Source organism: Eleutherodactylus coqui, chromosome 12, assembly GCF_035609145.1.
Source record: "Eleutherodactylus coqui strain aEleCoq1 chromosome 12, aEleCoq1.hap1, whole genome shotgun sequence".
NCBI lineage: Eukaryota > Metazoa > Chordata > Amphibia > Anura > Eleutherodactylidae > Eleutherodactylus > Eleutherodactylus coqui.
Window position 1 is genome coordinate 45,254,336 of NC_089848.1, and position 13,094 is coordinate 45,267,429.

Below are 13,094 nucleotides of genomic sequence, written 5' to 3' on the forward strand. Positions count from 1 at the left end.
TGAGCTAGTGGGTGAAGACTAGCTGCTCTGATGTCTCCAATACATTGCACACACAGAGAAATGGGGATCTGTTCACCTATCTGTGTCTTTCATATACAGAGAATCAGCAACATGGAAGACATTATAGAGAAGTACTGAGTAGTCTAGATTGGATTCAAGTAGCTGTGAGACAGTAAAACATTTACTATAAGCTGCAGCATGTCTGTGTGTACCTATCTCCTCCTTTTTCCTCCTGTACTCTCCCTTTGATTTCCATGGGCAGCATGTAATCTAACCTGTTATTGAGCTGTTAGTCTGTTTTGTCTACCAAGATGGATTCTAGCAGTTTTTCATAGTGAGTGAAGAGTTTAGGAGGGAGAGGAGGAAAGGCGCCCGATAAATGGAAAAATAAACATTTTTGTCTAATAAAATATATCACAAAGTTTCTTACATTTACTTGTATTTTTGATTTATGCAAAGTTATTGACCATTTAAAAAAATATACTTACTACTAACGTCCATGGCACTCTAGTGATTTTGGTATTTGCTCTTGTAACGTAAATTATGAAGAGGAATACGGTGAGGACCCAGTAAAATACAGCTACAAACATCACCCAGCCAAAAGCAGGATAAATGAAATATTCAGAGCCCGCTATTAAGGCCCAGACCAATAATCCAAAAACCTAGAAAGGAGAAACAGAAAGTAAAGTGGATTCAATAATTTTCTGTATTTAATCCTAAAATATCAAATGACAATATATTTGTTTCTAATAGTATTAACCCCTTAGTGACGGAGCTTTTTTGCTTTTTTCCATTTTAGTTTTTTCCTCCTCCTTTTCAAAAATCGTAGCTCCTACGGATAGAGCGATACCAAACTCGTATTTTTGCTTCATTATTTAGATTTTTAATTGCAAATATGGCAAAAGTTTTTTTTTAAACTTGTATTACTTTTTTTAAAATAATTTATTAAAACTTTGTTTTTATTTTTACACTTTCTTTTAGTTCCCAGAGGAGACCACAACCAGCGATGCTTTGATCACTCCTGCAGTATGATGTAATGCCATAGCATTACATCATACTGCATTCTGACAAGCAGCCTACCAAGCCACCTCACGGGGACGGTTTGATGGGCAGTCTGCCAAGACAGCAATGGGGCCTTTCAGAAGGCCCCCGGTTGCCATGACACCTGCATGGCTTACCGCAGAGAGGGAGGAGGTGGGGGGGGGGGCGTACAGGACCCCCAAACATCGGTCGGGGGGTTTAAATGCCGCTATCAGGCCGATTGCAGCTATTGCCGTGGATGTCTGCTATAATACACAGCTGACGCCCGCGCTGTATCTAGAGGGATGGTGGCGCAAAGACTATTGGGCCATCACTAAGGAATTAAAAAGGAAATATTAGAGCAGCACCAACAGGACAATCCTGGAATTGGTGGTCATGTTGTTAATTTGAGCAAAACTTTAAATATAATCCCATGCAGTTCTCCAGAGCCACTGCACACATGTTCAAATATTAAAGCTCTAACACTTGGTTGAGGCAAAACATAGCAATGTAACAACAAGGCAGGTGCTGGAGTCATACATTGCCTTCTAGATAGGATTCCTGGCATTTTCGGGGATTGTCACTTTAGAAGTCATAGCTTTCATAATGCAAAAGACAAACAATCCAAGGCTATATACATACTGCTTACAGTGTACACATTTAGCATATGTGCTGGGATATAAACCACTAGAGATCGAACGATTTCCAAGAGAGTGCCATACCTAGGACCCCATGTTATAAAAAAAATCTGTACATGTTACAGTATATATTACAATAATTAATTGTGACTGGCTAGAGAGTAAAATGAGGCAGGCCTCACTTACAAATCCAAACTGGGAAAAAAATATTGTGTGATATATATTTTTTTCTAACATGTGTATTACATATGCAACTGTATAAATAGCAAAACAAACACTCCAGTCGACGTCTAAAATTCTCTTTTTATTGAAGAGTGAATAATAGTAAAGCTAAAGACTGATAGCGTGCCCCCAATATGTATTCTTCAATGAAATAGAGAATTATAGCAGCCTTTCTTGCCGGACTGTTTTGCTATCCTTATCGACTGCACCCGCAAGGATTTAGGGATTACTCCTTGCAGAAGCTGCTGCATTGTTCATCAGGTGACCAGATTATCCCTTCTCACAATATATGCCACTGCATGGTACACAGTGGCATTTGTCAAGGCTTTATGTCCAGGGTGTGCTGTATGTTGGGAGATTTTCCTGAAATACCTGCCAAATATAAAGTCTAAAGTAATGTGAACAGAGCTTATGTTTATTTTTCAACATCAAATAACCGATAAGCTAATGTTTACAGTGAAAAAATATAAATCGACAACTCTGCCTTTTAGTAGAGGCACTGTATAGATCACAGATCCCCAACCTTTGGTACCTTTAGGGCCATATTCATTTTTTGTGATGACCGGGAGCCACAGAAGGCATAATAAATCAAAATTTGATGCTAGTATGATATTATTAGAGATGAGCGAACGTGTTCTTCCGAGCTTGATATTCGTGCGAATATTAGGGTGTTCGGGATGTTCGTTATTCGTAACGAACACCATGCGGTGTTCTGGTTACTTTCACTTCCTTCCCTGAGACGTTAGCGCGCTTTTCTGGCCAATTGAAAGACAGGGAAGGCATTACAACTTCCCCCTGTGACGTTCAAGCCCTATACCACCCCCCTGCTGTGAGTGGCTGGGAAGATCAGGTGTCACCCGAACATAAAAGTCGGCCCCTCCCGCGGTTCGGCTCAGATGCCTGGTGAGTTAGCTGAGGGACAGTGCTGTTTGTACCGGAGCTGCTGTAGGGAAAGAATTGGTAGTTAGTGTAGGCTTCAAGACCCCCCAAAGGTCCTTATTAGGGCCACTGATAGCTGTGTGTTGGCTGCTGTTAGCAGTGGCAATTTTTTTTTTCTCAAAATCGCCTCTGCAGACCGTTGCACCCGGCATTAGGGACAGAAGTGCTGCATAGGCAGGGAGAGTGTTAGGAGTGAGTGTAGCCTTCAAGAACCTCAACGGTCCTTTCTAGGGCCATATTTATCCGTGTGCAGTACTGTCCAGGCTGCTGTTAGCTGTGCTGCATTTTTTTTTGCTTCTCAAAATCGCCTCTGCAGAGCATTCCACCCTCCATTGATACTGCAGGGAAAGAATTGTATAGGCAGGGCCACAACACAGTTATTATTCATTGAATATACGCAGTGCTGCCTTTTGCTTGTAAAACAAGTGAAAATAATTCTATTTGTCCTGCCTCTGTCCGTCCTAACGCCGGTGGACACGTGTCGGCTGCGTGTGCAACCTGTAAAAATCATACGCACCCAGCTACGTTTTACTCCTGGCTTCGCCATTTGCTTTCCTTAATTGGGAAAAAAAATACCTGCTCTGCCACAGTTAATAACTCTGCTACCCTCACGTTCTGTGACACATTAGCAGGAAAACAGCACAGTTATTAAACTTCTCATGTTCATAGAATATACGCAGTGCTGCCTTTTGGTGCAAAAAAACGGAAAATAATTCTATTTGTCCTGCCTCTGTCCGTCCTAACGCCGGTGGACACGTGTCGGCTGCGTGTGCAACCTGTAAAAATCATACGCACCCAGCTACGTTTTACTCCTGGCTTCGCCATTTGCTTTCCTTAATTGGGAAAAAAAATACCTGCTCTGCCACAGTTAATAACTCTGCTACCCTCACGTTCTGTGACACATTAGCAGGAAAACAGCACAGTTATTAAACTTCTCATGTTCATAGAATATACGCAGTGCTGCCTTTTGGTGCAAAAAAACGGAAAATAATTCTATTTGTCCTGCCTCTGTCCGTCCTAACGCCGGTGGACACGTGTCGGCTGCGTGTGCAACCTGTAAAAATCATACGCACCCAGCTACGTTTTACTCCTGGCTTCGCCATTTGCTTTCCTTAATTGGGAAAAAAAATACCTGCTCTGCCACAGTTAATAACTCTGCTACCCTCACGTTCTGTGACACATTAGCAGGAAAACAGCACAGTTATTAAACTTCTCATGTTCATAGAATATACGCAGTGCTGCCTTTTGGTGCAAAAAAACGGAAAATAATTCTATTTGTCCTGCCTCTGTCCGTCCTAACGCCGGTGGACACGTGTCGGCTGCGTGTGCAACCTGTAAAAATCATACGCACCCAGCTACGTTTTACTCCTGGCTTCGCCATTTGCTTTCCTTAATTGGGAAAAAAAATACCTGCTCTGCCACAGTTAATAACTCTGCTACCCTCACGTTCTGTGACACATTAGCAGGAAAACAGCACAGTTATTAAACTTAGATTATTCATTCACTAGAGGCAGTGGGGCCTTTCGTTTTCAAAAAAGGGAAAAAATTATATTTGGCCTGCAGTCTTGCGCCAATTTATTTCCTGCCTGTGAAATCAAATCACTGGTAATACAGCATGCTGAGGGGTAGGGGTAGGCCTAGAGGACGTGGACGCGGCGGAGGACGCGGAGGGCCAAGTCAGGGTGTGGGCACAGGCCAAGCTCCTGATCCAGGTGTGTCGCAGCCGGCTGCTGCGCGATTAGGAGAGAGGCACGTTTCTGGCGTCCCCACATTCATCGCCCAATTAATGGGTCCACGCGGGAGACGGTTATTAGAAAATGAGCAGTGTGAGCAGGTCCTGTCCTGGATGGCAGAAAGTGCTTCGAGCAACCTATCGTCTACCCGCAGTTCTGCGCCGTCCACTGCTGCCAATCCGAATCCTCTGTCTGCTGCTCCTCCTTCCTCCCAGCCTCCTCACTCCACTACAATAACACCTGCTCAGGAGCGGGAACACTCCCAGGAACTGTTCTCGGGCCCCTGCTTAGATTGGGCAGCAGCGGTTCCTCTCCCACCAGAGGAGTTTATCGTCACTGATGCCCAACCATTCGAAAGTTCCCGGGGTCCGGGGGAAGAGGCTGGGGACTTCCGCCAACTGTCTCAACAACTTTCTGTGGGTGAGGAGGACGATGACGATCAGACACAGTTGTCTTGCAGTGAGGTAGTAGTAAGGGCAGTAAGTCCGAGGGAGCAGCGCACAGAGGATTCGGAGGAAGAGCAGCAGGACGATGAGGTGACTGACCCCACCTGGTGTGCAACGCTTACTCAGGAGGACAGGTCTTCAGAGGGGGAGTCAAGGGCATCAGCAGGGCAGGTTGCAAGAGGCAGTGCGGTGGCCAGGGGTAGAGGCAGGGCCAGACCGAATAATCCACCAAGTGTTTCCCAAAGCGCCCCCTCGCGCCATGCCACCCTGCAGAGGCCGAGGTGCTCTAAGGTCTGGCAGTTTTTCACAGAGACGCCTGACGACCGACGAACAGTGATGTGCAACCTTTGTCGCGCAAAGCTCAGCCGGGGAGCCAACACCAACAGCCTCACCACCACCACCATGCGCAGACATATGATGGCCAAGCACCCCGCAAGGTGGGACGAAGGCCGTTCAGCGCCTCCGGTTTGCACCCCTGCCTCTCCCCCTGTGCCCCAACCTGCCACTGAGATGCAACCCCCCTCTCAGGACACAGGCACTACCGTCTCCTGGCCTGCACCCACACCCTCACCTCCGCTGTCCTCGGCCCCATCCAGCAGTGTAGTTCAGCGCACCGTCCAGCCGTCGCTTGCGCAACTGTTGGAGCGCAAGCGCAAGTACGCCGCCACGCACCCGCACGCTCAAACGTTAACCGTCCGCATAGCAAAATTCATCAGCCTTGAGATGCTGCCGTATAGGGTTGTGGAAACGGAGTCCTTCAAAAGTATCATGGAGGCGGCGGCCCCGCGCTACTCAGTTCCCAGTCGCCACTACTTTTCCCGATGTGCCGTCCCAGCCCTGCACGACCACGTCTCCCGCAACATTGTACGCGCCCTCACCAACGCGGTTACTGCCACGGTCCACTTAACTACGGACACGTGGACAAGCACAGGCGGGCAGGGCCACTACATCTCCCTGATGGCACATTGGGTGAATTTAGTGGAGGCTGGGACAGAGTCAGAGCCTGGGACCGCTCACGTCCTACCCACCCCCAGAATTGCGGGCCCCAGCTCGGTGGTGGTATCTGCGGAGGTGTATGCTTCCTCCACTAAAGCACCCTCCTCCTCCTCCTCCTCCTCCTCCTCTGTCTCGCAATCAAGATGTGTTAGCAGCAGCATGTCGCCAGCAGTCGGTGTCGCGCGGTGTGGCAGCACAGCGGTGGGCAAGCGTCAGCAGGCCGTGCTGAAACTACTCAGCTTAGGCGATAAGAGGCACACGGCCCACGAACTGCTGCAGGGTCTGACACAGCAGACCGACCGCTGGCTTGCGCCGCTGAGCCTCCAACCGGGCATGGTCGTGTGTGACAACGGCCGTAACCTGGTGGCGGCTCTGCAGCTCGGCAGCCTCACGCACGTGCCATGCCTGGCCCACGTCTTTAATTTGGTGGTTCAGCGCTTTCTGAAAAGCTACCCACGCTTGTCAGACCTGCTCGTAAAGGCGCGCCGGCTCTGTGCACATTTTCGCAAGTCCCACACGGACGCTGCCACCCTGCGCACCCTGCAACATCACTTTAAGCTGCCAGTGCACCGACTGCTGTGCGACGTGCCCACACGGTGGAACTCTACGCTCCACATGTTGGCCAGGCTCTATGAACAGCGTAGAGCTATAGTCGAATACCAACTCCAACATGGGCGGCGCAGTGGGAGTCAGCCTCCTCAATTCCTTTCAGAAGAGTGGGCCTGGTTGGCAGACATCTGCCATGTCCTTGGTAATTTTGAGGAGTCTACCCAGGTGGTGAGCGGCGATGCTACAATCATTAGCGTCACCATTCCTCTGCTATGCATCTTGAGAAATTCCCTGCAAACCATAAAGGCAGCTGCTTTGCGCTCGGAAACGGGGGCGGGGGAAGACAGTATGCCGCTGGATAGTCAGGGCACCCTCCTGTCTATTTCTCAGCGCGTACAGGAGGAGGAGGAGGAGCATGAGGAGGATGAGGAGGAGGGGGAAGAGACAGCTTGGGCCGCTGCTGACGGTACACCGGCTGATTGCCTGTCATCCTTTCAGCGTGTATGGCCTGAGGAGGAGGAGGAGGAGGAGGATCCTGAAAGTGATCTTCCTAGTGAAGACAGCCATGTGTTGCGTACAGGTACCCTGGCACACATGGCTGACTTCATGTTAGGATGCCTTTCTCGTGACCCTCGCGTTGCACGCATTCTGGCCACGACGGATTACTGGGTGTACACACTGCTCGATCCACGGTATAAGGAGAACCTGCCCACTCTGATTCCCGAAGAGGAAAGGGGTTCGAGAGTGTTGCTATACCACAGGACCCTTGCGGACAAGCTGATGGTAAAATTCCCAGCCAACAGCGCTAGTGGCAGAAGGCGCAGTACCGAGGGCAAGGTAGCAGGGGATGTGCGTAGATCGAGCAGCATGTACATCCCAGGCAGTGCAACAGTCTTTAAGGGCCTGGCCAGCTTTATGGCTCCCCACCAAGACTGTGTCACCGCTCCCCAGTCACGGCTGAGTCGGCGGGAGCACTGTAAAAGGATGGTGAGGGAGTACGTAGCGGATCGCACGACCATCCTTGGTGACGCCTCTGCCCCCTACAACTACTGGGTGTCGAAGCTGGACACGTGGCCTGAACTAGCGCTGTATGCCCTGGAGGTGCTTGCTTGTCCTGCGGCTAGCGTCTTGTCGGAGAGGGTGTTTAGTGCGGCTGGGGGAATCATCACAGATAAGCGTAGCCGCTTGTCAACGGACAGTGCCGACAGGCTAACACTCATCAAGATGAACAAAGGCTGGATTTCCCCAGACTTCTGTTCTCCACCAGCGGACAGCAGCGATACGTAAGCAATACGTAGGCTGCACCCGCGGATGGAAGCTACGTTCTCTCTCACCATCCAAAACGGGGACATTTCTGCTTCATCAATCTGTGTCTAATATTCCTCCTCCTCCTCCTCCTGCTCCTCCTCCTGAAACCTCACGTAATCACGCTGAACGGGCAATTTTTCTTAGGGCCACAAGGCTCACTCAAATAATTTTTCTGAACAATTTTTATAAGTTTCAATGCGCTTAAAAGCGTTGGAACTTTAACTTGAACCAATTTTTCGTTACACTGGGCTGCCTCCAGGCCTAGTTACCACTTAAGCCACATTAACCAAAGCGATTAATGGGTTTCACCTGCCCTCTTGGCTGGCCATGGCCAATTTTTGGGATGTACATTAGTACTGTTGATACAGCAATTTTTGTGGGCCCTCGCCTACAGTGTAATCAAATTAATTTTTAGCCCACCTGCATTACAGCTGACGTTACCTCAGCTGTGTTGGGCAATGCAATGGGATATTTTTATGTACCGCTGGTGGGTTCCAGGGAGCCACCCATGCTGTAGGTGCACACGGAGTTTTTAATACATCTGTACACTTCTAAAGAACCCCAGTCTGACTGGGGCATGCAGTGTGGGCCGAAGCCCACCTGTATTACGCACGACATTACTACCTCAGCTGTGTTGGGCAATGCAATGGGATATTTCTATGTACCGCCGGTGGCTTCCTGGCACCCACCCAGGCAGTGGGTCCACAGGGAGTTTAACCTACATGTGTCCACTTGTAAAGAACCCCAGTCTGACTGGGGCATGCAGTGTGGGCCGAAGCCCACCTGCATTAAGCACGACATTACTACCTCAGCTGTGTTGGGCAATGCAATGGGATATTTCTGTGTACCGCCGGTGGGTTCCAGGGAGCCACCCATGCTGTGGGTCGACAGGGACTTCACAATAGGGAGTTGTACCTGCCTGTGTCTATGAATTAAAAAGCCCGGTCTGACTGGGGCATGCAGACACCTTGACAGAATGAATAGTGTGTGGCACATAGGTTCCCCATTGCTATGCCCACGTGTGCAGCTCCTGATGGCGGTGGCACAGGATTCTATTTCTCATTGCTTCTGTACAGCATTGTGGGCTATCGCTCCGCCACTTTTAAAGAGGGTCGCTGCCTAGCCGTGCCAACCTCTGCAGTGTGTGCCTGCGGTCCCTCGTCATGGCAGACGCAATTCTAAATAGACATGAGCGTGGTGTGGCATGAGGGCAGCTGAAGGCTGGCCAGGGACACTTTGGTGTGCGCTGTGGGGGGGAGGGGGGGCGGTTGGGCAGCATGTAACCCAGGAGAAGTGTCAGTGGAGTGTCATGCAGGCAGTGATTGTGCTTTGTTGGAGGTAGTGTGGTGCTTAGCAAAGGTATGCCATGCTAATGAGGGCTTTTCAGAAGTAAAAGTTGTTGGGAGGGGGGGGGGCCCACTCTTGCCGGTATTGTGGCTTAATAGTGGGACCTGTGAACTTGAGATGCAGCCCAACATGTAGCCCCTCGCCTGCCCTATCCGTTGCTGTGTCGTTCCCATCACTTTGTTGAATTGCCCAGATTTTCACACATGAAAACCTTAGCGAGCATCGGCGAAATACAAAAATGCTCGGGTCGCCCATTGACTTCAATGGGGTTCGTTGTTCGAAACGAACCCTCGAGCATCACGGGAAGTTCGTTACGAATAACGAACACCCGAACATTTTGGTGTTCGCTCATCTCTAGATATTATTCAAACTGGCACTGTTTCACGGCTAGGATAACCATAAAACCAATAATGTACATTGCCAGTTCATGTGGTCATATGGGCATCTGTATATAAGAAAGACATAGCTGAAGTAGAGCGAGTGCAGAGGAGGCGACCATAGTAAATAAGGAAAAGGGTGGACTTCACCATTAAGATAACTTATTCAGTTTGGAAAAAATACAACTTTGGGGCAATCTATTGTAACTACAATGTACAAATAGGTGCATGGGCAGTTCAATAATTTTTTTTTACACCTAGGCCTGTAACCATATAGAGGGAGCATCCTCTACGTCTACATGCAAGACACTTTCACCAACATATGTGGATTCTGTAAGAGCAAGGAGACTACTAACTCTTTGCTACAAAATGTACATTTACTGAACAAGTTCAAGAATAGTCTGAATTGCTTTCTTGGAAGATATAATATTACAATTTATGGGAACTTGATTTCTAGAGATGGGATGTTGAGCCAGGGATTTATTCTGATTGCCAATTGTAGTTAGGAAGGAATTTCCCCCCAAAATGAAGCGATACACATCCACCTCATGGGAGTTTTTGTCTGTCAGGCTTAACACAGTAGGATTATAGGTTGGACTTGCTAGACCTGTATCATTATGTGATAATGCTAGCACCCTCTCTCTTACTGCGCCCAGGGCATATGCCCCACTAGCCCCTTCCGGGCACATGACCAGAACATTGTTTTTTCTCTTTATAAATTACTGGTCAAACCACACATGAAATATTGTGTTTTGGACATTGGTACTCAAGAAAGATATATCAGAGCTTGAGTGGGCTCAGAGTCGGGCAACTAAAGTAATAAATTGAATGGGTGGACTACAATACCTAGAGAGGTTATCAAAATTGGGGTTATTTAGTTTAGAAAAAAGACAGCTGAGGGGCAACCTAATAACTATGTATAATATAACAGGGGACAATAGAGGGATCTTCCACCCAATCTTTTTATACACAGGACTGTGACAGTAACTGGGGGGCACCTTCTACGTCTAGAGAAAAGAAGGTTTCTACACTGACATAGAGGGGGATTTTTTACTGTAAGAGCATTGAGACTGTAGAACTCTCTGCCTGAGGACTTCAATAAAAAAGCCTGGATGCTTTTCTTGAGTGTTACAATATTGGATATAATACTCACTAATTACTACAGAAGGGTTGGTGATTCTGGGATTATTTTGATTGCTGGATTGGAGTCAGGAAGGATTTTTTCCCCTTAATTGAGTAAAATTGGCTTTGACTTCATTGGGTTTTTTGCCTTCCTCTGGATCAACATTGGGGGGACTAATAGGCTTAAAGAAGACATATGTCCATATAATTCAGGCTAACATAATATGTTAAGTCAGAATTTCTGTGCTGAGCCACACAGCAGGGGGTTGAATGCCACTTCTGGACCACTAGTATACATGGTGAGTGTTATACTTCTTTATTAGAGATGAGCGAGCGTACTCGGAAAAGCACTACTCGCTCGAGTAATTTGCTTTATCCGAGTATCGCTGTGCTCGTCCCTGAAGATTCGGGTGCCGGCACGGAGCGGGGAGCTGCAGGGGAGAGCGGGGAGGAACGGAGGGGAGATCTTTCTCTCCCTCTCTCCCGCCCGCTCTCCCCTGCTCCCCACTGCGACTCACCTGTCAGCCGCAGCGGCACCCGAATCTTCAGGGACGAGCACAGCGATACTCGGATAAAGCAAATTACTCGAGCGAGTAGTGCTTTTCCCGAGTACGCTCGCTCATCTCTATTCTTTATCCTTCAGCCACAATACTACTATAGAAATATTTTCTTTGTTACCCATTTATTCTCCACTCTATAGAATGTCATCACTGTCCAAAGTGAAGCTCACAATTCCCTTTTCATTATTGCAGACATGCAAACAAACAGATGCTTGTTCTAACATCATCTATTTAAATCAAGAAAGTGAGATGAATGTAGAGTATCTGGAGGAAACCCGTGTGAATACAAGATCAGCATATGAACGCCAGAACATAACATTAGTGTGAGCCATTGAGCCAACGCAACAAATATTTATCATTTACATTTTTTTGGCTCAGGCCTCTTACTTACTTAATGTTGAGATAATTATTATTCTACAAAAGCACTCAAAGGACACTTCTTAGGAATTTTTGACTGCACATTTATAGGCAAATAATGTTAACATATTGGATCTACTTAATGCTTATTGAAATCATAACTAAAATTTTACATGTAGTTATCACTCAAGTCATAAGTGCTTCAGTTTCCTAAGACGGGGACTTTTGTTCAGTTCCTACAGAAAAGAGGTTCCTTTGTTATTCCTGCCTTTAACGTGAAGGGAACATGGTGGTCGCTAGCAATTTTCTTTCCTTAAGGGCTCCTGTACACGGGCAATTGTGCACTGCGATCCTCATGGCGATAGTCCCGCCAGGGGGAACGCAGTGAACGCTTTCCATAGCATTGCTATGGAAAGCGCAGCCCCCCTGTCCACGAGCGGAGAATTCTAGCGATTCTCCGCTCGCGGGCAGCAAATCGCGGCATGCCGTGACATGCCACTATTTTCCGTGGTGAGCCTATCTGTCAGATAGGCTCACCATGGAGAACTGACAGTTCTCTCCCTTGCTCCTGGGTAGCGGAATATCACTAGTGATATTCCGCAACGCCCGTGGACAGGCAGCCTAAACAGTGCTTTTGACTATACAGATCAATAACTATTAAGGTATATTTACACGTGGTTAATTTGTTGCAGAAATTTCTGGAAATTAACCCCTTAAGGACTAGGGTGTTTTGGTCCAGACACTTTTCAGGGATTTTACCCATGTGGTGGTTTTATGGCCCTATATTTTTTTCTTCAGGTACCAAGATTATTTTTGCAGCGTTTTTCTTACCAGTTAAAAACTGCTTCTGCCTTCTCCTCCGGGTCCTCATCTGTGACTATGGGTGCTCTTAGACGGGGCAATTATTGTTTGAAAAATTGTTCAACCAAGCGAAAGTGAACGATAATCGTTCAGTCTAAACGCATGCCAACAACTGAATAACAAACGATAACTTCACTATTCGCTCGTCGTTAGAGATGAGCGAGTATACTCGATAAAGGCAATTGCTCGAGCGAACATTGCGGGGGAGAGCGGGGAGGAACGGAGGGGAGATCTCTCCCCCCCCCCCGCTCCCTCTTGCTGACAGCCGCTACTCACCGCTCCCCCGCGACGGCATCCGAACCTTTCATCTCAAGCGGGCAGGTACTCGCTAAAGGCAATGTTCGCTCGAGTAATTGCCTTTACCGAGTATACTCGCTCATCTCTACTCGTCGCTCATTTTATGCAGGCATGAAAATCATCGTTGGCTCGTTCACTTATCGTTCATTTAAACAGCACTCATTTAGTCCTTCTTATTGACTTATACAGCGAATGTGAAAGACTAAATGGCTCTGAATGATTTCTCATTTGAACGAGCCAACAATGAATCTGCTGTATGTTGCCCGTAAACCAGGGCAATCTAAAGAGTAGCAAGTAAATATTGCTATACAATGGCAACTAA

At 47.7% G+C, this 13,094-nt stretch overlaps 1 protein-coding gene across 2 annotated transcripts in view; it reads right to left on the reverse strand.

Moving 5' to 3' along the window:
• CMTM8 (CKLF like MARVEL transmembrane domain containing 8) overlaps positions 1–13,094 on the reverse strand; it is a 67,098-nt gene that overhangs the window by 19,176 nt on the left and 34,828 nt on the right. The window contains exon 2 of one of the 2 annotated variants that reach the window (XM_066584486.1): positions 489–662. The exons of the other annotated variant lie outside the window; for it this stretch is intronic. Within the exon in view, the coding sequence (XP_066440583.1) occupies positions 489–662 (174 nt within the window). The remainder of the gene's footprint in view (positions 1–488; positions 663–13,094) is intronic. 2 annotated transcript variants of the gene reach the window in all.